The sequence below is a fragment of the Gouania willdenowi genome, chromosome 14 (assembly GCF_900634775.1).
Source record: "Gouania willdenowi chromosome 14, fGouWil2.1, whole genome shotgun sequence".
In the NCBI taxonomy this organism is placed as follows: domain Eukaryota; kingdom Metazoa; phylum Chordata; class Actinopteri; order Blenniiformes; family Gobiesocidae; genus Gouania; species Gouania willdenowi.
The window spans coordinates 23,353,501-23,380,728 of record NC_041057.1 but is presented as its reverse complement, the minus strand read 5'-3'; the positions used below and the strand labels follow the sequence as shown (position 1 = coordinate 23,380,728).

The 27,228-nt window shown below is 39.5% G+C and overlaps 1 protein-coding gene and 1 pseudogene across 3 annotated transcripts; both read right to left on the bottom strand.

The window, feature by feature from the left end:
- LOC114475185 (polyubiquitin-A-like) overlaps positions 1-26,559 on the bottom strand; it is an 81,427-nt pseudogene extending 54,868 nt beyond the window's left edge.
- On the bottom strand, positions 5,130-11,330 carry LOC114475180 (polyubiquitin-B-like). Of its 3 annotated transcripts, XM_028465831.1 has the most exons (3): positions 10,603-11,330; positions 6,983-6,990; positions 5,130-5,140 (listed from the first exon to the last, which is right to left on the bottom strand). In XM_028465831.1, coding segments are annotated over exons 1-3 (603 nt in total). In that variant the 5' UTR covers positions 11,196-11,330; the 3' UTR covers positions 5,130-5,138. The 3 variants fall into 3 exon arrangements, with proteins under 3 accessions (XP_028321632.1, XP_028321633.1, XP_028321631.1); XM_028465832.1 differs by lacking the exons at positions 5,130-5,140; positions 6,983-6,990 and adding an exon at positions 7,634-7,661; XM_028465830.1 differs by lacking the exons at positions 5,130-5,140; positions 6,983-6,990 and adding an exon at positions 10,190-10,418 and having other exon boundaries at positions 10,571-11,330.
- Positions 26,560-27,228: the final 669 nt, after the last annotated feature.

The following is a 27,228-nucleotide window of genomic DNA, read 5'->3' as shown; positions in this document are numbered from 1 at the left end:
GTGATGGTCTTGCCAATGAGGGTCTTCACAAAGATCTGCATTGTTACACCTAGAATAAGACACAATATTATAAAATATAATCCAATACTTAATGTCTGTAAAATATATATTTATTAAGGACACACCAAAAGTATTTTGACTGCAATACACTTCTCATCTACATTTTGGATAACTACCTAATTTATTTTTAATTATATTACAGAAGACAAAGCTGTGTTAGGGTTTGACAGTAATGCAACTAATGTGATGAAACACCAAAATATCCATTAGTACTGCTTTCAGTAGATTAATAATTGAAGCATTAAGCCTGATCAGATATAATTAGGGGAAATCAACCATAAATTCATGCAACTCATTATCAGATATAAAACATTGAAGATTCAGCAGCAGTTTAGATTGAACACTATGTTATTTTTTCTTTTTAGAATAGAGTGACCCAGATGCACAAATATATTCTAGGGATGTCCCGATACATCAGCATGAATCATCCATGCTTTCATGACTCATGTTGTAGTGTGGAATGTAAGAAAAGGTTTGATCAAGTGATGTTACTCAAATATAGAATAGTAAGCAACAGTAGGTATGCAAAAATTGACCAATTTATTATTACCAATTGTTACATGCATTTTAACCTTACACATAATGTCTACAGTACTCCACAATTAAACAAATATATATTGGAGATTTTAGATGTCCAATAAAAATCAGATATATCATGATCAGATCAGGACACCTTAATAAATATGACATAAAATCAGCCCATGAATGTGTAGCTATTTTAAAATCGTCTTTTTTTAAAGATTTAAATGTTCATACTGAAGCAGATTCTAGTGTTAATATATTTAATGTTTGTAAGGCATTTGTTTACAGTAAGTCGGGATTTGTTTTATGTACTCATCTTAACTGTGATAATTACCAGAAATTATCAGAATACGTTCTGCTAGATTCACGGCTATTGTTTTTACAATAAAAAAAGAACATTCAAGGTGTATGCTTTAAGTTATATATAAATCGGGATCGGCAGTCAGGCTTTTTAAAGATCGACCAGATCATTGGGATCCGTGCACCTTTATTCACTAAAAAGATTTTAAGTTTCATTTATTAAGTGACGTTTCATTTCGTTTAAGCAAAGTGTTTCAAAATAAGTTGAAACGTAAAAGAAAAAGTAGTTCCCAGCCCTTCTCATTCTCTGCACGTAACTGGGCAACTAAGTCCCTCAACTCCTGCATCTCTCCCTCCATGCCAAAACGGTAATACGAGAAACGCAGGAAACGAAAAACTGAACGTCTGCTTACCAAACGCCAAAAACCACCTACGCGTCCACGGGAGGCCTGCTGCTGCTTTGCTTGTGCCTAAAATGACAGTAAAAGTTAAACTGATACACACAAAAAGTAACACTGGGACACACGTCTTTGCTCTCAAAAACCAGTCCTGTTGACCAATGCCAAGTGTGGCAAAATGGAAAGATTATTAGTAATGACAACGCCACCTTGGGAGTTTCACCCAAGGAAATGAAAATATTTAAAAGAACATAGAGTACTTAATTATTTGCAGACAAAATAATAAATGTATAACCCAAGGCACTCAGGCCCGTTGATTAAAGGAGCTTCAGACGTGTTCCCAGTTGAACATGTTTATTACAAATATGCATTTTAAAAACAGTCTTTAAAGAACAAAAGTAAATTAACAACAATGACCAGTGCTGAGGCTTACCAGCGTGGAAACAATGGTCCAAAGTGGGGGATTCCAAGAAAATACACCCCTAAAAGGTGACAACCCTCCACCAGGACCACCACTATTGGCTCTCAGCAACTGAAATAACAAACCAGAGGTTAAACAAGTATTTTACAAAAGAGAAATAACAGCTTGATATCAACAATAAAAGAGTACACTAAATGGATTGATGTAGGCAGAAATAAAATACAAAATATAAACTGAGTAAATAGACAATAAACAGATCAAATTTTATTAAACTTAAATATTATATAAAGATACCTGTGATATCAGTTCAAACCGGTAGCCACAGGTGTGGCGTGGGGTGCTGGTCAGAGTTAGGTACATGTCGGAACAAGTCACGGGGAAGTCCAGTCCCCCAGCACGGGGACACAAAGAGATGCGCTCCAGCGCAAGAGAGAGCGAGGAGGGCGCACACAGCCACAGCTTTCAGGGGATGTCACAAGCACTGAAGGAGAGCGCGCACCAATGGAGCAGGAAGCAAGGAGAGGCGTACACAGCGGTAACCCAGAGTTTTCAAAAGCTGTCACACATGGAAGGCAAGTGCACATCAGCACCACGGAGAGCGAGCGCGGGCACCAATGCAGCAAAAAACCCAAAGCTGCTCTGGTGGTTAGAGAGCGATTCACAACGGGAAACCGGGAAGTGGGCGGGTCCCCAAGCTGACAGTGCAATGAGGAAATGACACCCAGCGTTCCCCTTTTATACTGCCCGCCCAACAAGGAGACCAATCAGAGGGGATTTTGTCTGCAGACACCCTAGTGCTGCTACATAAACAATCAGTACATGCTAATACAATACTGAAAATAATGTTGTGTTATCCTGGGTCACGAGGGAAACTATTGTTCCAAATGCTCTTTTTGGAGTGTTGCCCAATACACTTTGTTTTCTCTCAAACAAAAAGGACCTCTGGCAGCATTCTTAACCCTTCTGGCCAGGAGGCTGATTCTGATTAAATGGAAATCTCAGCCCCACCTACACGTGTGGATTAAAGAGGTGCTTCATTTCCTCAAATTGGAAAAAATTAGGATCTGAGAGGTCAAAAACTTGAAACCCCTTTTTGTCATATGTCAAAAGCACGAACTGAAATCTTGAACTGGAATAAGTAACTAGTCTGAAAAACCCTGTGATATTTTTCTTTATGTAATATTGTCAACCTTGTTTCTTTCTTTTTCTCTTAATGAGACACATGCAAGGGGAGGGATATGGGTGGGGGTTTAATTGTTTGTATATGTGTTTCTCTTGTTTTTTTTTTAATTGTTTTTTTAAAAAGAATATATTTTCTGTATGGATGTTTCTGAATGGAAATACTGTTAATATGTAAAAGCAATAAAGAAAGTTTAAAACAAAAAAGAAGAGCATGAAAAGCAGTTAGATGGATTTCTGAGTGTATCCTAAACCAGACCCTCCCCTAAACAAGCCATCCTACAAAAGTCACTCACTCGTGCAGTCCCAGGAGAAAAAGTGGCACATATTGTGCAGCTGTTTGTTAATAAATGTGACTATGTGGCTTACTGCAATTTTCTTTCTGGTTAGACTTAATTTGAAATTAAATTATGAAGATTTAATATTGTATTTTGCCATTTTGTGAAAAAAATTAAGATATTGAGTTTTGGTCAATATCGCCCAGCCCTATAAGCTGCTAAAACAATAATTTTTCATTAGATAAAAATCGAAGTGTAGGCCTAATAAATAATTTATTCAAATATGATTCACTCCAAAAAGAAAGGAAAAAGGTTGAATTTGCTGCTTTAAAGTTTGTTTTGATATCCATGTAAACACCTATTGATATTTTTGAAAAGGTTTCATGCATTGCCTTGTGGGATGTGGAGTCCCGGAGACTGGTTTTACTCATTTATTGTTACCTTATTCAATTAGTGAACATTTTTGTACCCATTTTTAGATATTTTGTAACAATCCATTGAGGGCTCGAAAAAAATTTTGACAACAAAAAAGTTTAAGAAATCACTGCCAAGGGGGGCGCTCGTGAGCAGCGACATGTGAGGACGTGTAGCATTGTTGCCCTGCAGGGTTTCACCAATTTTTTATAAATATATGTTACTATCTGACATTTAAGCGCTACCTGCCGTCATCTGAAACCCTACTGCAAATACCAGTGCCGTGTGAAATATCATTTTCGCAATGTCTGGATCTAAAAGCTCCAAAAAGGCGGAACTCGCTAAAGCAGCCGAGGCTGCTGCTACATCACCGGATACGGCTAAGCTAATGGCTGCGATAGCTAACTTGGAAAAAACTGTTGTGGAAAAGATTAGTATGTTGGAGGCAAAAGTAGAATCCAAGTCGCAAACGCTCTACGAGACCATTGACTCCCTCCGCAGTCATTTCAAAGAGCAACTGTATGGTGTCCGAACGGAATTATGTGCAAAAATAGACCCGCTAGCCACTAGCTTCTCCGACCACCAGGCCCGGCTAACTAGCTTGGAAGAAGCTACAAACACATACTCCGATAGAGTGGTGGTTTTGGAGGAAGAGGTTCACAGTTTGAAAGAGACTGTATCAGCCCTTGTGAATAAAACTGAGGACCTGGAGGGAAGACAATGCCGCTGCAACATACGAATACTTGGGGTAAGAGAACAGTTTGAGGCCGGGACACGACCTGTTGCTTGTGTGGCTAAGCTACTTCAGGAACTTTTGAGCTTGGATGCGGCCCCCACACTGGACGCGGCGCATCGCAGTCTACAACCAGCCCCGGTGAGAGGACAGAGACCCAGGCCGCTCATTGTTAAGTTTCATTACAATCAAGAAAAACTGGAGGTTCTACGCAAAGCGGCGAGGAACGGGCCCGTGCTCTACAATAATGACAAGATCCTCATCTTTCCGGACCTGCCGCCTACAGTAGTGAGGAGGAGAGGGGCGTTCAAGGATGTGAAGGAGTTGCTCCGCGGCTGTCAAGACGTTAGATATGGTATGCTGTATCCCGCAAAACTGAGGATCTCCTCGCCTTTGGGGGAAAAGTTCTTTACCGATCCAGTGGCTGCTAAGGACTACACCATGAAGCATTTGATGCAGAATGGCAGACAGGATGAGGGCTGAATATAATATAATGATGGGGAACTCATTGGTTCATAATGTGATTGTTAATATAATTGTTCTCTCTTAACCCGCATATTGTAGAGTAGTAAGTTGGATGGCAGTGTTTGATGTCATACCGTATTTTGTCAGTTAAGTATTTTTAGAAACCTTTTGTTCCCTGCTGAGGGGAATGTTAGTATTAGAACGAGTTACATGTTACATTTAGGCTCTTTGGGGGGTGGGCTGAGGCTGTCTCCTCCTGCGTGGAGGAGACAGCCTGTGGGGGTTGGATTTCTTACATTGTGTGTGTGTTTTTTATTTATTTATTTATATTTTTATTTTTTTTATTTTATTTTTTTTTTACTCCTTCTTTCTTTGTTTACTTGGCTGCACTCACTTGCTCCATACAGATGTTGCTCCACACCCACCATGACTGCCCATACTCAGTGTGAACATGGCCACCTCCTCTAATCCATTGCAAACAGGTGGGCCCTGTTCTACAACATTTATTACATGGAATGTGAAGGGACTTAATAATCTGGTCAAACGTAAAAGGATTTTTGCTCATCTTCAGACCTTTGAACCGGACATTGTCTTTTTACAGGAGACACACCTGCGCCCCACACAGGGTAATAAACTGTCGTGTAACTGGTTTATACAAGTGTACCATTCGGGCTTTGATTCCAAGGCCAGAGGGGTCGCTATACTTATTAAGAGGAATCTCCCTTTTGTTTGTTCAAATGTAACACATGATGTCAATGGCCGTTTTGTCATGATTACAGGTAAATTACACAATACCCCGGTCACATTATTAAATGTTTATGCCCCTAACTGGGATAATCCACAATTTTTTAAGAAAATCATTGGCCTATTGCCTGATTTCAATACTTCCTATTTGATAATGGGAGGGGATTTTAATCTTGTACTTGATACAAGTCTGGATAGATCGAAGGCGCGCAAATCTGCAGAGATTTCCAAGTCAGCCTCAGTTATCAATTCCTTTCTCCAAAATTACGGTATCTCTGACCCGCTGCGTGCAACCGAGCCCGTCGCAAAATAGTATTCGTTCTTCTCCCCAGTACACCACTCGTACTCTAGGATTGATTATTTCCTATTGGATAATTTTCTTATTCCTAAAGTTGCCAAATGTAAATATCATACCATTGTTATTTCTGATCATGCACCGGTTCAACTAGATATTACATTTCCGAATTCTTGTGCCGTGCAGCGGGTCTGGAGATTTGATTCAACTTTATTGTCTGATGAAGAATTTTGTAAATACTTAACGTATCAAATAGATTTTTTTCTGGACCTTAATGATACCCCAGACATCTCAAAATCCATACTATGGGAATCTCTTAAGGCATACCTGCGCGGCCAAATTATCTCCTTTGCAGCCCAGAAAAATAAAAAACGTTTTAATCGACTTAGGGAACTGACTGAGCTTATAGCAAACCTGGACTCACAATATGCTAGTAATCCATCTCCGGATCTGTACAAACAAAAACTATTGCTGCAATCTGAATTTGAAACCCTTTCAATTAAACAGACTGAGAAACTTTTGCTCAGAACAAGACAAAAGCTATATGAACACGGAGAAAGAGCCAATAGACTTCTCTCGCATCAGCTGCGTCAGTCGGTCTCAGATAACTCAATACCTGAAATCAGAGTAGACTCTAGTCGAACAACAACTGACCCTAAAGAGATTAATACAGTTTTTAAGACATTTTACCAAAAACTCTACACCAGTCAGACTGCAGGTACTACAAACGATATTGATTTATTTCTAGGTAGATTAGATATTCCTACAATTGCGACAAATCAACAGGAGTCACTTGAGAAACCTATATGCATAGCTGAAATTTTAAAGGCGATTGGGTCTCTGCAGAGCGGCAAAGCGCCAGGTCCAGATGGGTTTTCGTGTGATTTTTTCAAGGCATTTGCAAATAAGTTGGCACCCCTACTTTGTGATATGTTTTTAGAAATACATACAAATAATAAGTTGCCGCAAACCTTGTCCCAAGCCACAATCTCTGTGTTACTAAAAAAAGATAAAGACCCTCAAAAATGTGAATCTTATCGGCCAATCAGTCTACTAAATGTGGACTATAAAATTCTTACAAAAATGTTTGCACTCCGCCTTGAAAGTATCGCTCCCACAATCATTCACGAAGATCAAACTGGCTTTGTTGCAAATCGACAGTCCTATTTTAACACTCGACGCTTATTCAATGTTTTGTATTCTGACCACTCCACAGATCAGCCTGAAGTGATTGTCTCTCTCGATGCCGAAAAGGCTTTTGACTGTGTGGAGTGGCCATATTTGTTATCGGTCATGAGCAAGTTTGGTTTTGGGCCAAAATTCATATCATGGATTAAGATTTTATATTCAGTGCCACTCTCCTCAGTTCGGACTAACAATATTGTTTCAGACTATTTCCCACTATATAGAGGTACCCGCCAGGGCTGCCCCTTGAGCCCCTTGCTTTTCGATATTGCAATCGAGCCTTTGGCTGTGGCACTGTGTTCGGATGAAGGTGTTGGGGGGATTAGTCGAGGAGGAGCTATTCACAAATTATCTCTTTATGCGGACGACTTGCTTTTGTACATATCGGACCCGGCGGAATCTATCCCGAGAATGTTGGAACTGCTTGCCTCGTATGGCCGCTTGTCAGGGTACAAGTTGAATCTGGGAAAAAGTACACTCTTTCCCATAAACCAGCTAGCTAAAGACCTGGATTATATAAATATTCCATTCAAAATTGAGGAAAAATCATTTACATATCTGGGGGTACAAATTTCCAATTCCTATAACAGTCTTTTTAAATATAACTTCACCCCGCTTCTTGATAGAACCAAAGCGGATCTGTTGCGCTGGTCAGCTTTACCCATCTCTCTTGCCGGGCGTATTAATACTGTTAAGATGGTCGTTTTGCCTAAATTCATGTATCTTTTTCAGATGCTGCCTTTATTTCTTCCCAAAACAATTTTTAAAAAAATTGATAGTATTGTGACTTCATTTATATGGAATCAGAAATGCCCAAGGATTCGGAAATCCAGATTACAGTGTTCTAGAGCTGAAGGTGGCCTTGCCCTACCAAATTTTATGTATTACTACTGGTCAGCTAATATTGTAAAACTTTCCACCTGGCTACGCACATTTAAAGAGGGTGGCGGCCCACTTTGGTCTGTAATGGAACTGGGTTCTAGTCCTCCAACCACACCGATAGCTCTAATGTGTTCCTCATTGCCATTAGAGGGGAAAATAAAATTCACGAATCCATTGGTTAAAAGCTCTCTCAGTATCTGGTTTCAATGTCGTCGCCACTTTTCCTTCAAACAGATCCTTATTTATACTCCTATTACTTCTAACCCTTCTTTTTTACCAGCCTTAAATGAGTCGGGTTTCAAAATTTGGCAAACAAAAGGGATTGTGTTTTTCAGGGACCTGTTTATTAATGGCTCATTTATGTCATTTGAAGACTTAGCAAAAAATTTTGATATTCCCAGATCTCACTTTTTCAGATATTTACAGGCCCGTAGCTTTGCATCAAAGCATTTCATCACGTATCCAAACAAATCACATGCTTGCCCCCTTGAAGACTGCTTGCAGTTACAATCTATTTCCAGAGGACAGATTTCCAAAATATACAATGTGTTGCATCACATAGACCCTACTTCTTTGGCTGAGGTGAAGATTTCTTGGGAACAGGACCTAAACGTGAAAATATCTGATGATACCTGGGATTTAAGTATCGGGCTCATACATTCAACGTCCATCTGCATACGACACTGTTTGATACAGTTTAAGGTTCTTCACCATTCTTATTTCACTAAGGCCAGGCTTGATAGAATATACGGTACCTCTGATGATGCGTGCCCAAGATGCAAACAGTCGCCCGCCACCATGAGCCATATGTTTTGGTCCTGTGTGGCACTGGGTGGGTTTTGGGGTTCTATATTTGATGCTTTCTCACATGTGTGTGGCAGAAAGATTGATCCCAATCCGATTACCGCAGTGTTTGGTGTTGTCCCAAGTGGACATGGATTGACTACGTACCAGACCAGTGCCATTGCCTTTTCATCACTCTTGGCCCGCAGACTCATTTTAACAAAGTGGAAGGACGTACAACCTCCTTCCTTTATTCAGTGGGGACGAGAGTTGATGATGTGTCTGCAAATGGAATATTTAAGGTCCAGCTTACGTGGGTCAATAAATAAATATCATAGGACAAGGTCGCCCTTCATTGCTTATGTTGAAGGTTTGCCTTTTACTTGAGTGGGATGTGTAAAGCAAAATTCAATCATTGAGGAGTTGGGTTGTGCAGCATATTGTATAGACACATGTTTTTTTTTTTTGTTTTTTTTTCTTCTTTTTGTTTTTGTTTTTTCTTTTGGTTTTTGTTTTTGTGTGTGTGTAATCTATTTTTATGGGTATATTTTCGCAAGCTTAGGGCTCATGTGCCGCTGGTTGGCATTGTGGTGTAAATCTCTGTAAAATAAGTTTGAACAAGCCCTGATTCTTTAAATGTTTGTTTGTATAAAAATGAAAAATCTTTAAATAAAGTGTTCAAAAAAAAAGAAATCACTGCCAAGTGATTTATACAGACTATACTTGCTTACAGACTGAAGTGATGAAATTGGATGAAAAAGAAATAAGGTTGACGTCAATCTATTTTAATTGAAAAATCAATATTAAGATTTTTTACCACTACTTACAATATATTTACCATGTGTTTGACAACTGACTAATGGCAGTACTAAGAGGGCAAGGATTGTCTAGTATGAAAATAACAAGATGCAGAATAATAAACCATAAACTTACTGTCAATTTGCTTGATTTATGGGCTTAGGATCCAATTTGATTTGAACTTTTAAATGGCACTGTGTCAGACAATGGAAATATACACATCTTGATTGTTCTATGTGAAACATTAGCTGTTACATTGTAACCTTAGCATGAGCTGAAGATCAACTCTGTAAAAGATGTATCTAGAAAACATATCGCCATCTCTTTGGCCAGTAGACAACAGCCAATTGTGTCCCAACAGAAAACCTGTTACACTTACACTTACTCACTTTCTATTTAGAGCATTAGATTTAAAATTAAAGACTGCTGATTACTCTGAAGCTCTGGAAATTGACAATATTGGTATGCCAGCGCCATCCTCTGGGATCCGGTAGCTTTGCATATATAAAGAGGAATCAATTTGTTATTCCAAAAACAATGTTCAGCAAATCTCCACTTTCGAAGAATCAAATTTGTAATGTTCACCTATCAAGTTCAACTGATTTAATGGTGTGTATACAAGAATGCAATATACGTATGCTCGTAAAAGTTTGAATTTGATCTTGAACACTTAAGTTCACATTCTTGGTTTTAAGATTTTTTTTCCTATGCTAAAAAAATGAAACAACTTGCTTAATTTTCTCAGCTTTTATTGGGATACTTTAAAAAAAAAAAGCTAATTAAACTGTAATCGACAATCTCGACAACACTTGAGAAGGATGACAGCAAAGATGGTGGACTCCTTCTGGATGTTGTAGTCAGAAAGGGTGCGGCCGTCTTCCAACTGCTTTCCAGCAAAGATCAACCTCTGCTGGTCTGGGGGAATGACCTCCTTGTCCTGGATCTTGGCCTTGATCTTGGCCTTCACTTTCTCAATGGTGTCACTGGGCTCAACCTCAAGGGTGATGGTCTTGCCAGTGAGGGTCTTCATAAAGATCTGCATTCCACCACGGAGACGGAGGACAAGGTGGAGGGTGGACTCCTTCTGGATATTGTAGTCGGAGAGGGTGCGACCGTCTTCCAGCTGCTTTCCAGCAAAGATCAACCTCTGCTGGTCTGGGGGAATGCCCTCCTTGTCCTGGATCTTGGCCTTCACGTTCTCAATAGTGTCACTGGGCTCAACCTCAAGGGTGATGGTCTTGCCAGTGAGGGTCTTCACAAAGATCTGCATGCCACCACGGAGACGGAGGACAAGGTGGAGGGTGGACACTTTCTGGATGTTGTAGTCGGAGAGGGTGCGGCCGTCTTCCAGCTGCTTTCCAGCAAAGATCAACCTCTGCTGGTCTGGGGAAATGCCCTCCTTGTCCTGGATCTTGGCCTTTACGTTCTCAATGGTGTCACTGGGCTCAACCTCAAGGGTGATAGTCTTGCCAGTGAGGGTCTTCACAAAGATCTGCATGCCACCACGGAGACGGATGAGAGCAAAGATGGTGGACTCCTTCTGGATGTTGTAGTCAGAAAGGGTGCGGCCGTCTTCCAACTGCTTTCCAGCAAGGATCAACCTCTGCTGGTCTGGGGGAATGACCTCCTTGTCCTGGATCTTGGCCTTGATCTTGGCCTTCACTTTCTCAATGGTGTCACTGGGCTCAACCTCAAGGGTGATGGTCTTGCCACTGAGGGTCTTCATAAAGATCTGCATTCCACCACGGAGACGGAGGACAAGGTGGAGGGTGGACTCCTTCTGGATATTGTAGTCGGAGAGGGTGCGACCGTCTTCCAGCTGCTTTCCAGCAAAGATCAACCTCTGCTGGTCTGGGGGAATGCCCTCCTTGTCCTGGATCTTGGCCTTCACGTTCTCAATAGTGTCACTGGGCTCAACCTCAAGGGTGATGGTCTTGCCAGTGAGGGTCTTCACAAAGATCTGCATGCCACCACGGAGACGGAGGACAAGGTGGAGGGTGGACACTTTCTGGATGTTGTAGTCGGAGAGGGTGCGGCCGTCTTCCAGCTGCTTTCCAGCAAAGATCAACCTCTGCTGGTCTGGGGGAATGCCCTCCTTGTCCTGGATCTTGGCCTTTACGTTCTCAATGGTGTCACTGGGCTCAACCTCAAGGGTGATAGTCTTGCCAGTGAGGGTCTTCACAAAGATCTGCATGCCACCACGGAGACGGAGGACAAGGTGGAGGGTAGACTCCTTCTGGATGTTGTAGTCGGAGAGGGTGCGGCCGTCTTCAAGCTGCTTTCCAGCAAAGATCAACCTCTGCTGGTCTGGGGGAATGCCCTCCTTGTCCTGGATCTTGGCCTTCACGTTCTCAATGGTGTCACTGGGCTCAACCTCAAGGGTGATGGTCTTGCCAGTGAGGGTCTTCACAAAGATCTGCAATGCCACCACGGAGACGGAGGACAAGGTGGAGGGTGGACTCCTTCTGGATGTTGTAGTCGGAGAGGGTGCGGCCATCTTCCAGCTGCTTTCCAGCAAAGATCAACCTCTGCTGGTCTGGGGGAATGCCCTCCTTGTCCTGGATCTTGGCCTTCACTTTCTCAATGGTGTCACTGGGCTCCACCTCAAGGGTGATGGTCTTGCCAGTGAGGGTCTTAACAAAGATCTGCATGTTGGCACCTGTAGGGAAAATGGAAAAACAGAATTGTCTTATTAGTAAAAGATAATAATTATCAAGCACCTAAAATAGCTTTCCGTCACATGTAAACATCCATAGATTATATACAGACCAATGTGTTATGTCCAGTGCTGCCTCTCTAAAGGCAGAGCTGGATCTTTCCCACATGAACATGCTAGCAAGTTGCCGGTGATTCCAGGCCAAGCACCATTTTAAAACAAGGCCATTGTTTGCTTTTTTTCTTCCCAGTTACACCCAGAACACGAAACGAAACAGTGTGCTCCTTTACCACTGACAGTGTTTCAAAGCATTTTATCAAACAGAGTAGACAAAGCATATAACTGTAACGTAGTTCAAATACACACAGCCAAGCAGACACGGACAGCAAACTCCAAGAGGAAGATAGTTTAGGGTGCTTTCACACATGCCTCTTTGCTCCCCACCATGCTTCACTTTCTTGGATATTCCAGTCTTTTTGCAATATGTGAAAGGTCACTGAAACTCTGGTGCAGAGCAAACAAGCAAACTCCGGTCATCTGAAAAAATGTAGGTCTCGGTTCGGTTCAAGCGAAGCATGGTGCGGTCTTTAACTATGTGGAAAGCAACCAGGAGCAAACATAGGACTTTACATTGAAGCGCAATTGTAACGGAGCAACTCCATCAGCGACAGCGCAGCAGCAGCGGCTATGCTGCTGCATGCCTCCCGTCACGGTAACAGGCACGAGCACATTCACAACCCAGTGCTCCAGCAGCAACACACGCATATCCATTCATCCATCCATCCATTTTCAGTTGTCACTTTTCTGCGGGGATTGTTTTAGGATTTCCTTTGGAAAACATGGGAAGGGAAACCAAATATAGGACGTGAAGGCGCGACTGTCAGTAATGACAGGGCAGCGCCACATCGTCAAGGCATTGGAGGTTGAAGTATTCTTTTTTTTAATTCTGTCCAATCGGAGACCAACCGTTTCGCCTGCGTGACGTAGTTCAAAAAGTTTGGTGCGCTTGGCAAATAGAATGTGTGAAAGCGGACCGGAGCAAATTAAAATGCAAAAATGTTGCAGATTCACTGCCTGAATCGCACCGAGTCCACCGGACTATGTGTGTGAAAGCACCCTAAGACCGGAGAGGTGGGAGCGCTGTCTGAGCAGCCGTGCTCACACTGATATACTATAGGTTAGCTCTCAAGTCTCACTTATTGGGCCTAATGTGAGTCACTGATGTGCGCGGCTAAAGCGCATGCGTGTGTGTGAGTCACACACACAGACACAGACACACACACACACACACTCAAACAACAACAAAATATTTGAAAATACATCAAACTAAATATTTATACAAAAATATACAAAATGACAACAGAAATGCACAAAAATAACGATTCACTCAACTCCCGATACGATTCGATTCACGATACTGGGTTCACGATACGATTCTTTCACGATTTATTTTACAAAATGGGACTGTAGACAAATTTTTTTTTTTTGGGAAAAAACTAGAAAATACGGTACTATTTTCCTTTTATTTTTCATTGTCAAAATAATTCCTTGATAAACTATTCAAAACAATGCAATTTAACTAAAAATAAATCTTGAATGAAATAAATAAAGGAATAATACAAATGAAAATGAAGCCTATTAATTTAAAATCTGGTTCTATAATAAACAATGCAAAACTGCATAATAGTTATTTTTCTTTTTAAAAGTGCAACTGAAAATGTATTTTGTGCCTTAACAATTGGACTTTAAAAAAAAAAAAAACCGTGATTGCAATGATTTACGTCATATTTGTTTGGACCAGCAGAGGGCGCTGGTAACACAGTGGTCGGTTGGCATGCAGATATCTTTCAGTGAAGAAGAGATGCTATGCTAGCAGACAGAGCTAGTAGAAAAACGTGACTTTTACAGATATTCAAGTAATATTACAGATATTCTTTCGGTGCTAAAGGGGTAATGAATCATTTATTAACATATTTAAGAGTAGAAGGCGGCCAGAAAGAAAGTATTAGCAGACTCCGCCCGCCGCCTACACTTGTGGATAGCGCCTTCTGCTGGTTAAAAAAGTACTGCGATTCAATTTTCAGAAAATCGATATCAACCGTGATACCTATGAATCGATTTTTAACTGCCTTACGATTAATTGTTACATCTCTAACACAAAGGCTGCAAAAACACACAAAATGACTCCAAAAAAGATATATTACAGAAAAATACACTAAATGACAACAAAAATATGAAATGACTCAAATACACAAAACTGAAAATCTATACAAAAAAATACACAAAATAACAGAAATGCACAAAAACACAACAGAACGATACAAAAATACACACAATGACGCCAAAAAAACATACATTACAGAAAAATACACCGAACAAAAAAATATGTAAAAATGAGTAAAAAAAACCAACAACACATTTATCATGCGCATCTCCCATAGAATTGAACCAGGAATATTGCACACGCTATTTTACTCTGCACCTGCAAATATACCCCTTTATAACACGACAGAGTATGTACACCTCTTAGTGCATCCAACCTTCAAACACATACTCATTTGGCCATAATTGATAACTCTACTTAGGCCCCCACTATATGAATACATACTTCCGACCGGACACTGTACTAGTCGATCTATAAAGCAAGGAAACTCTGTGTGTGTGTTCCTCAAATATCTGCAAATCCAGCTCAGATTGACCTGAGATTGTCAACATGGCTGCTGCTTGGTTCAAAGGTGCGCAACGTCAGATTTGTTTGGACTGTGATCAGGGTGTGCGATCTGACGACATTAGATCGTTAAGGATTAAAACATGACAACAATCTCCCAAATCACGGAGATCGTAGAATCATCTGTAGTTCCCATTTTAACCCTGTCTGTGGTCCATACACAGCACATCCAAAGGTTTTTTCTCAGCCAAATCACACCATTTGCTAGTCAGCATGTCGGCATTACAGACACGTAGAATTATTAAAAGGCTTAAACAGCGCAGAAAAACGCTACGCTCCCCCTCCCTCCCTGTGCACGGACACAGAATTAGCTGAGCTGCTTCCTGTTAGCGACTATCTGTCAGAGGCTCAGTGCAGATATTTGCAACTCAGAGCTGCCCTGAAGAAGCAAAACTACAGAATTTAATCACACATTTCAGCTTTAATGAAGGAAAAATTCAAGTGACACAAAATGTGGATATTGTGCTGCTAGTGATTAATAAAAGGGTCTGTGTGGCATTTTTATCCACTGACTTTGACCCATTATTGTTTTTCTTGTTAAAACCATTGAAAAAACAATAATAATAATAAATTGAGTTTATATCGTCTATAACCATTTTGAGGAAAGCTCTAGAGATGTGAGTATTGGTCCATATCACCCAGGCCTAAAGTAACCAAAGCAGTAATGTTTCATCTTGTAAAGGATATGATTGTCCAAACTGTGTGAAATGAGGGGTTCAAAACACTGCTTAAAGTAGAATTTTGACCTCAAAAGCAAATGGAAATTACTAGACTGATCTGAGGGGTATTCCATAAAGCGGGTTATGTTCAAACTCTGAGTATGTTCAGGCTCAAATGAGGGAAACTCTGAGTATCCCATTCCAAAAAGCGAGGTATGTTCTTCTCTCAGTATGTTACCTGGGCAACATTGTCCTTGAACTAAAACCTGGTCGCTGGCAGGTTTATCAAAGAAACCCTGGGTTCTACCTGGCTCCGCCCACCTGAACACCGTTTCTTAACACTTTAATAAACTTTAACACTTTTCTCTGAAACACATTAGTAACATCACACACCACAGACGTGATCACATCATTACTAATGTTGTGTTGCTTTACGTCTTTTTTTTTTTTTTTTTGTGATAACGGTAGTTTTCTTTCTAACATTGTAGATGTAGATCATTAAGTGAAAGTCACTGAGAGGTTGATCTACATTAAAACATCTACTGACATCTGTAGTAAAGTTCTCTGGATAAAAACCTGTGATAATATAAAGGAGGAGATGATAATTTAAATAAAACAACTTTTAAGGCTCGATTGTTGTTTTATATTGTTATACAGTTAAGTCTGTAGATCAACACATCTTGAAGGTATGATGGCGCAGTGAAGTGTGACACTGCTCTTGCAAGCAATGGGTCGTGGTTCGCTTCCAGCTTTAGTGTTTTTTAGGACGTTGAGGATGACTCTGGCGACAATATTACATTAAGAATCAATAGTAAATGATGTAATATGAAGCAGCAGCCACTGTCTTTATATCCCAGTGTAACGGGAGGGCTCTTTATGCAGCCATCCTATGCTGCTGACACGTCTCCTCAGACACATTTTATTCATATTATTCACCGCTCGTCACGTCACTAAAGCAAAAAAGTGATGAAGTGACCAAAAGTGTGACTAATTATGGGTGATTTAAGCCACTATAGTCACTGAAGACTGAACGCACCTTTAGAACAGGCTCATATTCATCAAACAACGGCTTATTTCACCCATCACGGTGAATAAATCACTATCTTCCGTTTGGTTGTCATGGCAGTTGAGTATTCTTTGATCCATTGATGATGGCTTTTTTTTGCGCGTGCACGTCAGTAAACCCAAGGTTTACATACTCAGGGTTGATTAACCACTTCATACCAGCTGTAATGGAATCCGATACCCAGAGTTTCCCATCGTGGGGTATGTTGACCCAGAGTTTATGGATAGACTCAAGAGTTTGTTAACCTGCCTTTATGGAATACCCCTCTGCTGCCTTGTTATGTAGCAAGTGTTGCTAATGCTAATCCTTAAACAAAGTAAAAAGACTATGTGAGGCTAAAATAAATTGCTTACATACATCTAAAAAAAATATTTGAAAATTACCTTGTCTTAAATTATCTTTTATAACTTTTTTAAGGAATAATAATAATAATAATAATAATAATAATAATAATAATAATAATAATAATAATAATAATAAATAAATAAATAAATAAATAAAAACCAATGGGGTTTATTACCTGTTCTAAATAAGCCATATCCTTGGCAAACTGAGTAGAGGCCATCTATGAAAAAGCCACTTAAACCTCCCACTTTTCTATAGCAACACATAATTCCTACGGCACTGCACTAGTTTCTTTAAAAAATGTAATACTTACAATTGTCTGCGGCTGTGAAGTCCCTGCTGATATTCCTTCCTCACCGATAACTAGTGATGTGACGAAGTGTGTTTGTCGAAAAAATCCAGGCGGTGATAAGTTATGCTTTCATCAATGACGTATGCCGTGACGTAAAAAAAACTCGCCGGCTGGCCACGCCCTCCAACTGGTTCATGAGTTGGTGCGCGACTCAAAATAAATAAACTCTCATTTTGAGAGATTGTAATGGAGCCGGCAAAAAAGAAGAGTATTTTCCCAGTGTGGGAACGTTTTTTATCTCATTTCACCCAACGAGGTAGTTAAATAATGTCTGCAGATTTTTTTTCATTAATTAATACAGATTTTGCAATGCAATGTAGCTTTTGTTTATCTTGAATGAATTTCACAATTAATAGAATTGTATTGTGTTCATATGTATATAGGTAGCTTATATTATGATTATTAACTTGTATATGAATAATAATATCAGACTTCTATAATTTACTTAAACAGCATGCCATATTTAACAGGTGTTAATTTAAAGCCCTGTAGGGCTTTATATATATATATATATATATATATATATATATATATATATATATATATATATATATATATATATGTATATGTATAAATTGATTAAAAAAATATCCGATGATTTCTGGTATTTATCATGACAACGATAAACATCACAATGAATAAAAAACTGTAAAAAAAATAAAACAATTCCGAACTTAAAGTGTAAACAGGTTCCTTTACAAACACAAATATATTTGAATACATTAAAAAAAGGCTACAATAGCTGCTGACTCATGAGCTGATATTTTTGGAATTTATTAGTGCATGTGGGTCACTCTATTAGTGTTTAGGGTTAAATTTGTTAATAATAAACATTATGTTTGATGCAATTATTATTATTATTAATATATTTATATATATATTATTTTGTTACTAGTGAAAAACTGATGATTATACGACACTGAGGCAAGATACAATAGCCTCATGTAAAGGATTTTCAATATTTGCGAGTGGTGAAATAACCCAAAGTTGGGGTTCAAAATAAAAATTTAGAAGTCGCATAAAGAAAAATTGTTTCATATCCCAAGAAAAAGGAACATTTATACTATAGAGATTAGATTTTGTTTCTTCTTTAAATTCCCCACATGCAGTTATGGGTCAATGAAAATCTGTCACAAAAGGTATTTTTCAGATTTTAAGAGTCTCACCCACAAGTGGTAAAAATTCAGAATTTTTTGAGAATGACGTGTGGACCATTCGTTGCAATGAATTAACCCTTATATTTTGAGTTTGGGGATTAAGCCTTGGAGAACTAATGTTCAAGACACAGGAAGGAGTTCAGTAGAGCTGATCCCTGCTGAAAAAAAGGTAACCATTAGGATGAGGATTCCTACAGTAGTCTAATGGTTCCTAATGGTTTCTGATGGTTTCTAATGGTTCGGTTAGTTTTCCTAATGGAATTATTTTATTATCTTCTACACAAATATTCCAGGACTTTTAATTGGTCCCCACTAAGGATTCCTACAGGAGTCTAATGGTTCCACATGACAATTGGCTGCAATCTGTCCTCCCTCCAGGATCCTGCACGCCTCCAGGATTCTGAGGCGTGCAGGAAAGATTGTGGCGACTCCTCCCACCCCGGTCACAAGCTGTTTCAATCAATCTCTCCACTCTGGAAGGAGGTTTGGTCCATCAGGACCAGAACCTCCAGACACAAAAACAGCTTCTTTCCCTCTGCCACCATCCACATGAACACAGCCCAGTCACCCACTGAATGGTTCCTACAGGACTCTAATGGTTCCCGGTGGTTTCAAATGGTTCAGTTTGTTTTTCTAATGGGATTCTATTATCTCCTACACAAATATACAGGACTTTTTTTTCATTAATTTGTTTATTAGGAGATATCACAATATGACAACATTTCAGTCGCCAGTTTTTCCATTGTACAGTAATTTTCAAACAAAGACACACATGTCCTCATTACAACAAATTATGTCTTTTGTATCTCAATCAGTCAACTATTTATACACACCACAGAGACACTCAACACACATTTTTTTACACATATCAAATGGTATACCTACTGTATATAACCATACATACTAAATAAAACAAAGAGAAAATAAAAATAAATAACAAAAATTAAATCAAATAATAAAATTAGGAGGGGTGTGTTCAGGCAGGAAGAGATCGCAAGGATTTGCAGTAGTCCAAAAGGGGCCCCATGTTATATCAAATTGTTCTTCATTGCCTTTAGCTCATAAAATTATTTTATCTAGTTTAATAAATGACAAAACATCTCGTAGCCACAAGGATATGAAGGTCCCTTAGAAGATTTCAAAAGAAGTAAAAATATTACATCTAGCTATTCGTGATGTAAAAGTTATTATTTTAGAGTGAGCAGGTTCTGTGAGCAAGTGTTTACTGGAACCCTAAAAACAGCCAAGAAAAGGTTCATGACAACTTGAGTTTTAAGCACATTGGAAAGAATCGTGGAGTATTGGCTCCAAAAGTTGTTGAGACTCGGGCACAGAAAAAACATGTGACTCAGGTTATAAGGGCTGACATGGCATCTTTCACATTGATCTACGATCTGTGGGTAGATTTCAGATAGATGGGTTTTTGAGTAATGAACCCTATGTAATACTTTAAATTGAATTAACTGTAGCCTTGCGGAGGGAGTTTTTTTCCACTGTTGGTCAGAAAAGTGCATACTTAACTCATCTTCCCATGGTTTTCTAATTGTATCTGTTGATTGTATATCTAAGTCCATGAGTTGCTTGTATATCACAGATATAATTGACTTTCGATTGGGTTCTAGGGACAGCAACTCTTCCCATAGAAGGGCAGTTGGGAGAGAAGGATAGGATGGAAAAACAGAAGATGCACAATGCCCAATCTGAAAGTAGCGGAACAAATGAGTGGCTGGAAGTCCTCTTACTAAGCATAGGTCAGAGATACTTAAAAAGGTACCATTTTTATAGAGGTCCTTAAAAGTTTTTGATGCCAGCATTTTTCCACTGCATGTATGTAGCGTCACTGAGACCATGGGGGGAAACAGATGATTTTTCATGACTGGCATTGTTGTTGATAATGAAAGAAGCTTAAAATGGTTCCTGTATTGTGACCATATTTTCAAAGAGGACTGTACCACAGGACTTTTTTTATATTTATAGGGATCCAGAGCTTCCAGTGATGATGAGAAACAAGACAAGTGTTCAAGTTTACACCACAGCAAGTCTTGTGACCGGAGCCAATAGATCAATTTATGAATGTTAACTGAACAATAATAACACAGGAAAATAGGCAAAGCAAGCCCACCACTAAACATCATCTTTTGTATAGAGATTTCCTTACTCTGGGGTTCTTGGCTTCCCACAAAAAAGATATTATAAGATGGTTGAGGGTCTTAAAAAACTTTTTGGGCAAAACACCAGAATACATTGAAATAGAAAGAGAAACCGGGGTAAAACATTCATTTTAACTGTTTCTTTGACCCAAAAGAGATCAGGGCAGGGAGCCCCACCTCTGAAAGTCTGCTTTAATTTGGTTTATCAATGGGGTGAAATTAGCTGTGTATAAGGAAGGTAAAGTGCGGGTGAAGTTGATTCATAGATATTTAAATCCAGAGGGGCTAAGTTTGAATGGAATATCTGTCTGGTTCAACCCAAGAGCTAATGAATTTACTGGATAGCATTCACTTTTAAGTAGATTAACTTTGTATCCTGAGAGTAAACTGAATTTTTCCAACAACGATATAATCAAGGGAACACTAAGAGTAGGATCAGAAACGTATAAAAGCAAATCATCTGCATAAAGGGACAATTTAAGATTCATACCGAAATGAGAGATTCCTTGAAACTGATGAAGCGACTGTACGGATATGGATAAAGGCTCAATAGCCAGAGCAAAAAGGAGGGGTGATAATGGACACCCCTGTCTAGTGCCTCGATAAAGAGCAAAATAACTGGAGGTAACATTGTTTGTGTGGACACTAGCCAGAGGTGAATCATACAATAACCAAATCCATGACATAAATCGACTTCCAAAACCAAATTTACGTAAAACGACAAATAGATAATTCCATTCTACTCAATCGAACACTTTCTCAGCATCGAGCAAAATAACAACTTCTAGACTGATGGAGGAGTGGTGAAAAGAATCACATTCAGAAGGGTGCGGACATTATAAAACAACTGACAACCTTCAACGAAACCAGTTTGTTCCTCAGAAATGATTGAAGGCAAAATGTTCTCAAGTCAACAAGCTAATACTTTAGCCAGGATTTTTACATCAACATTTAAAAGAGATATTGGTCTGTAGGATGCACAAGATGTAGGGTCTTTATCATTCTTTAGAAGAACTGTGATTACTGCTTGAGATAATGTGGGAGACAGTGAACCACATTCCAAAGATTCATTATATACTGAGGACAACAACGGAGCTAGTTTGTTTGCAAATATCTTTAAAAAATCCAACAGAGAACCCGTCTGGGCCTGGTGCCTTACCATTGTGCATCGTTTTGATACAATGTACGTAAAATTTCTAATTGAAGGGGTGCATTCAATTGTTTAGCCATGACAGGATCAACAGTAGGTGTGGCAAGATCTTTAAGAAAGGAGCTCAATTCCAACGGACCAATTGTGGATTCAGAATCATATAAAGATGAGTAATACTTTTTAAAAACATAATTTATAGCTATCGGATCAGAAACCAATTCACCTGTTGTGTCTTTAATTTGAGTAATCAGTCTCGATGCTGCTTGACGTTTTAGCTGGTGGGCCAGAAGTCTACTGGGCTTATCACCATGCTCATAGTAAGTTACACGTGAACGGAATAAGAGTTTCTCAGCTTTGGCTGTTGAAAGCAAATCAAACTCTGTTTGTAAATCAAGTCGTTTTTTAAGCAGATTTGGGAAAGAATCAGTAACAATTTCTTTATCGATGTCATTAATTTTTGTCATCAATTCTTTAAGCTTTGCTCTACAATCTTTATTTAAATGTGCTGAAAAAGAAAGGATTTGTCCACGTAAATAGGCTTTCAAAGACTCCCAAAGCAATGCATATGAAATAGTGTCGGTCTTGTTTAAAATCTTTAAATGTTCCATCTGATATCAATAAAGGGTTAAACCTCCAGGGTGAAGAAAAAGAGGGCTAGCTTTTAATATCAACACTAAGTGGTGCATCCAAAAAGAAGTAATCAATCCTTGAAAAAGACTGGTACCCGTGAGTAAAATGAATATGCTTTTGTGTTAGGATTGTAAAACCTCCAAGGATCCACAAATTCATTCTGTAACATGAAATTTGAAATGGATTTAGAATATACATGACTTTAACTGGTCCCTACTAAGGATTCCTACAGGAGTCTTAATGGTTCCTACATGAGTCTAATGGTTTCTATAGGAGTCTAATGGTTCCTGGTGGTTTCAAATTGTTCAGTTTGTTTTTCTAATGGGATTCTATTATCTCCTACACAAATATACAGGACTTTAACTGGTCCCTACTAAGGATTCATACAGGACTCTAATGGTTCCTACAGGAGTCTAATGGTTCCTACAGCAGTCTTAATGGTTCCTACAGGCGTTTCTATACCAGTCTAATGGTCACTATACAGCCACTATAGCTACTACATATAGTGGTTTCTATTGGTTCCTAATGTGATTGGGAACACAGATGCCTTCCTTGGCGATCACATCTGTGGGATTTCTAACCCTTGTGTAGGTTATACAGTATGTTAGTATATTACGGTGTTCAGTGATTTCATTCAATACATTTCAAGATCACCATTTAGCCTTTTGTGATTACATCATTGATCATTACTCATCCATCCAAGAGGAGGGAAAAGGACCCAACCTCATGGAGGTACTAACTATGGTAAGAGAAAGATACTGGCACTCCCAACTTCTTTAAAATAAAGGTCTTTTATTGACAAACATACACAAAATACAATAAGATAATTGTCTATTTTAAAGTATTGATTCAGTATTTTAAGGATATCTCCAGTCATCCTGCCAACCAGTAAAGCCAATCAGATCTTTGGCTGTATTGTACACAATACAGTAATGAATTAACCACAATGATAGCATGGTGCATACAGTAGGCTATAAAAAAGCAAAAAAGTATCAATAATTATTCAAATAAATCAAAACTGACCCACATTCATTTATTTTCTGTGAACTCTAGCATTTCTTTCACATTGTATTTACTGCATTTACTGTCTGATCTTTAGTCTCGTTTATGCGTATTAGGGAAAGTACAAATAAGCATTTCATTTTCAATTTGGAGGCAGATACATTTAGTTTCAACTGCACTGACCGGCAATTACACCGTTTCTCAGTCACCTCATGCGTATGAGGTGACTTGAAGGCTTGGGTTACATAGAATGTTCTCAGCATCAACAAGACAGTGTCTTTGTCTTCATGTGTGAAGGATAATATCCTTTTGATTTCCTCAAAGCTACCACAGGTTAGTTTGACAAAGCGGCTGTTTCTCTTAAGAGGATGTCTGTAGTCTTGGCTTGTGTATAAAAGGCCCTCAACAACAATCTGCTAGTGTATTATGACCATGTCAGGAGAATGCATGGTTGCAGCTTGAAAGGCCAGTTCCTCTTCATCTGGGAAGGCAAGTGTCATGCCATTGCTCAATGCTGTGGTTTTGTTGCTAGCTTTGGCAACATGTTGGTCTGTCAGATTTGCACAAAATCTCAGAACATTGTTACTAATGAGATGCTTAGGTGCAAAGTGTGGGATGGCCTTGTGCAAAAGGAAGTTAACCTGACAGGGAATTCCTTTTGTGCCCTGTACCAGCTTTAGCTGATTTCCATTAGCATTCTCAAATACAAAGGTAGAGTTTGCCCACAGTGGGCACCAGAGACGCAGACTTAGCAAGATGGCTTAGGAGGTGGACATTAAGTCATAGACACTCCATATAGAATCTGAATGTGAATCATGGCTTCAGCTTTGTTAATATCTGAATGACAGATTTCTTTTTGTAAAATCCTTCCCATTGGTTACAAGTGTTTTATTGTATGACTGACTGGACAAACAGCATGTTTTATGTTGTGCTTGAAATAACCATAATAGTTTTTATATCACGTAGGGATAAAACAGATGCAATTTATAGGAACTGTGTAAAACAGATGAGCAACTTCTATCACAGCAAGGGCCACAAAAATTTTAACTGATAAGAAAACCAGTCACCATTTCAAATATTAAAATTAATCTGAGCAGTGACAGGAAATAAAACTTTTGTTTAGCATTATTTTTCTCTTTGGATTCATTTTGTAAATTTTATTATATTAGCACATTTCAGGTAATACTGTGTATCAGTAGTGGTCTTATTGGCCATTTTGTAAAATTGTTATTTGTTTGAGTAATGTCATGCATTTACATTGATGGCTACACTAGTTTATTATGTCTAGTATAGAATGTCCTTGAATTTTGATAACATGTTAATGCATTTGTGAGATTGCCTAAATGAGTCTATATAGTCACCTACACAATACCAGGAAAGCTGGTAAACTAATGATTGCCATTAAACTAAATTAAGATACCATACTAATTTACAGCTTTAAGTGAAGCCATCTTGTCACATATATTTTGCTTCAACTTCTCTGAAACTTTTTTGCAAATATTTACAAAAACTGTCAAGGGTAAGTTTTAATTATATATTTATATATATATAATTATATATTTGTCAGCAATTACTTTTTATTCCACCACAGTATTTTAAAAGCCAGTTACAGTAGCAAACCATAGAAACTCAGTGGAGATGAAAACTGTACAACCTGCTTACATCATAGATAACGACCATCCTCTTCTTCACCAGCATGCTGCTACTGTCACAGCCAGAAACTTTTTACCACTCAGGTTATTATGAAACCTGCTGTACTGTCTTCAAGGTTTAAACTGTCAGTAACTACTTTTGTTGCATTTCTGTAAATGCAAGAGTGTCTTTGTGATTAACAATCAATTGTGGACCATTACCCAGAAATTAGTCACTTTAAATTCAAAGATAAAGAAACCTACAAACCTTTTGATTACTTTTAACTTGACTCTTTAGCATAGCATCAAAAAAGTAGAAAGACTAGACCAACTCAAAAACTAAAACAAGAATGTAAGTTTTACCTTTTAATAACCACTTTGGTCACAAAACCAAAACTCACATTTTAACAAGGAATGATATTTAGTGTCCACCACGAAGACGGAGGACAAGGTAGAGGGTGGACTCCTTCTGGATGTTGTAGTCGGAAAAGGGTGCGGCCGTCTTCCAGCTGCTTTCCAGCAAAGACCAACCTCTGCTGGTCTGGGGGAATGCCCTCCTTGTCCTGGATCTTGGCCTTCACGTTCTCAATGGTGTCACTGGGCTCAACCTCAAGGGTGATGGTCTTGCCAGTGAGGGTCTTCACAAAGATCTGCATGCCACCACGGAGACGGAGGACAAGGTGGAGGGTGGACTCCTTCTGGATGTTGTAGTCGGAGAGGGTGCGACCGTCTTCCAGCTGCTTTCCAGCAAAGACCAACCTCTGCTGGTCTGGGGGAATGCCCTCCTTGTCCTGGATCTTGGCCTTCACGTTCTCAATGGTGTCACTGGGCTCAACCTCAAGGGTGATGGTCTTGCCAGTGAGGGTCTTCACAAAAATCTGCATGCCACCACGGATACGGAGGACAAGGTGGAGGGTAGACTCCTTCTGGATGTTGTAGTCGGAGAGGGTGCGGCCATCTTCAAGCTGCTTTCCAGCAAAGATCAACCTCTGCTGGTCTGGGGGAATGCCCTCCTTGTCCTGGATCTTGGCCTTCACATTCTCAATGGTGTCACTGGGCTCAACCTCAAGGGTGATGGTCTTGCCAGTGAGGGTCTTCACAAAGATCTGCATGCCACCACGGAGACGGAGGACAAGGTGGAGGGTAGTCTCCTTCTGGATGTTGTAGTCGGAGAGGGTGCGGCCGTCTTCCAGCTGCGTTCCAGCAAAGATCAACCTCTGCTGGTCTGGGGGAATGCCCTCCTTGTCCTGGATCTTGGCCTTCACGTTCTCAATGGTGTCACTGGGCTCAACCTCAAGGGTGATGGTCTTGCCAGTGAGGGTCTTCACAAAGATCTGCATGCCACCACGGAGACGGAGGACAAGGTGGAGGGTGGACTCCTTCTGGATGTTGTAGTCGGAGAGGGTGCAGCCGTCTTCCAGCTGCTTTCCAGCAAAGACCAACCTCTGCTGGTCTGGGGGAATGCCCTCCTTGTCCTGGATCTTGGCCTTCACGTTCTCAATGGTGTCACTGGGCTCAACCTCAAGGGTGATGGTCTTGCCAGTGAGGGTCTTCACAAAGATCTGCATTGTTACACCTAGAATAAGACACAATATTATAAAATATAATCCAATACTTAATGTCTGTAAAATATATATTTATTAAGGACACACCAAAAGTATTTTGACTGCAATACACTTCTCATCTACATTTTGGATAACTACCTAATTTATTTTTAATTATATTACAGAAGACAATTGTAACCCACGTCATAAAGAAATGTATTATATTTATATTATTTAATTATATTATATTTAGCAGAAGTAAATTTATTATAACATCTACTCCAGTTATTTATATACAATATTATTTCACCGCACTAATAGACTGCACTGACGTCACTCATCCACACGCACACACGCCAGCCAATCACAGACCAGTATCCTCGTATAAACAGGAAGCATGAGATACGGGAGGAGAAGGCTTGAATACGGGAAACGATCAAGCAGCAGCTGAACCCGCAGCAATTGAACGGTAGCACGCGCACCCGGTGCTCAGCAGACAGCACTTTACTAACTGTGCAGACCAGCGGTTGTGCCTTGCACCTGACAAAAGGAGCGATCGGTAGCAGAACGGAGGACTTTGTATAGGCGACTCAGACTGCATCGGTGAGTGCTTACGGAGACGTAATCGCTACAGCGTCGTCGTGACAAACTTTTCCTCTCTCTGCTTTCTGATTTATATATAGTTTGAAGTATGAAACATT

Bases quoted from the DNA above. Each gene is read 5' to 3' on its own strand.
- LOC114475180 (XM_028465830.1), bottom strand. From the start codon at position 11,195: ATGCAGATCTTTATGAAGACCCTCAGTGGCAAGACCATCACCCTTGAG. The intron at 10,419-10,570 runs GTCGCACCCTCT...GAGAAAGTGAAG, and splicing joins TGGAAAGCAGCTGGAAGACG to GCCAAGATCAAGGCCAAGAT.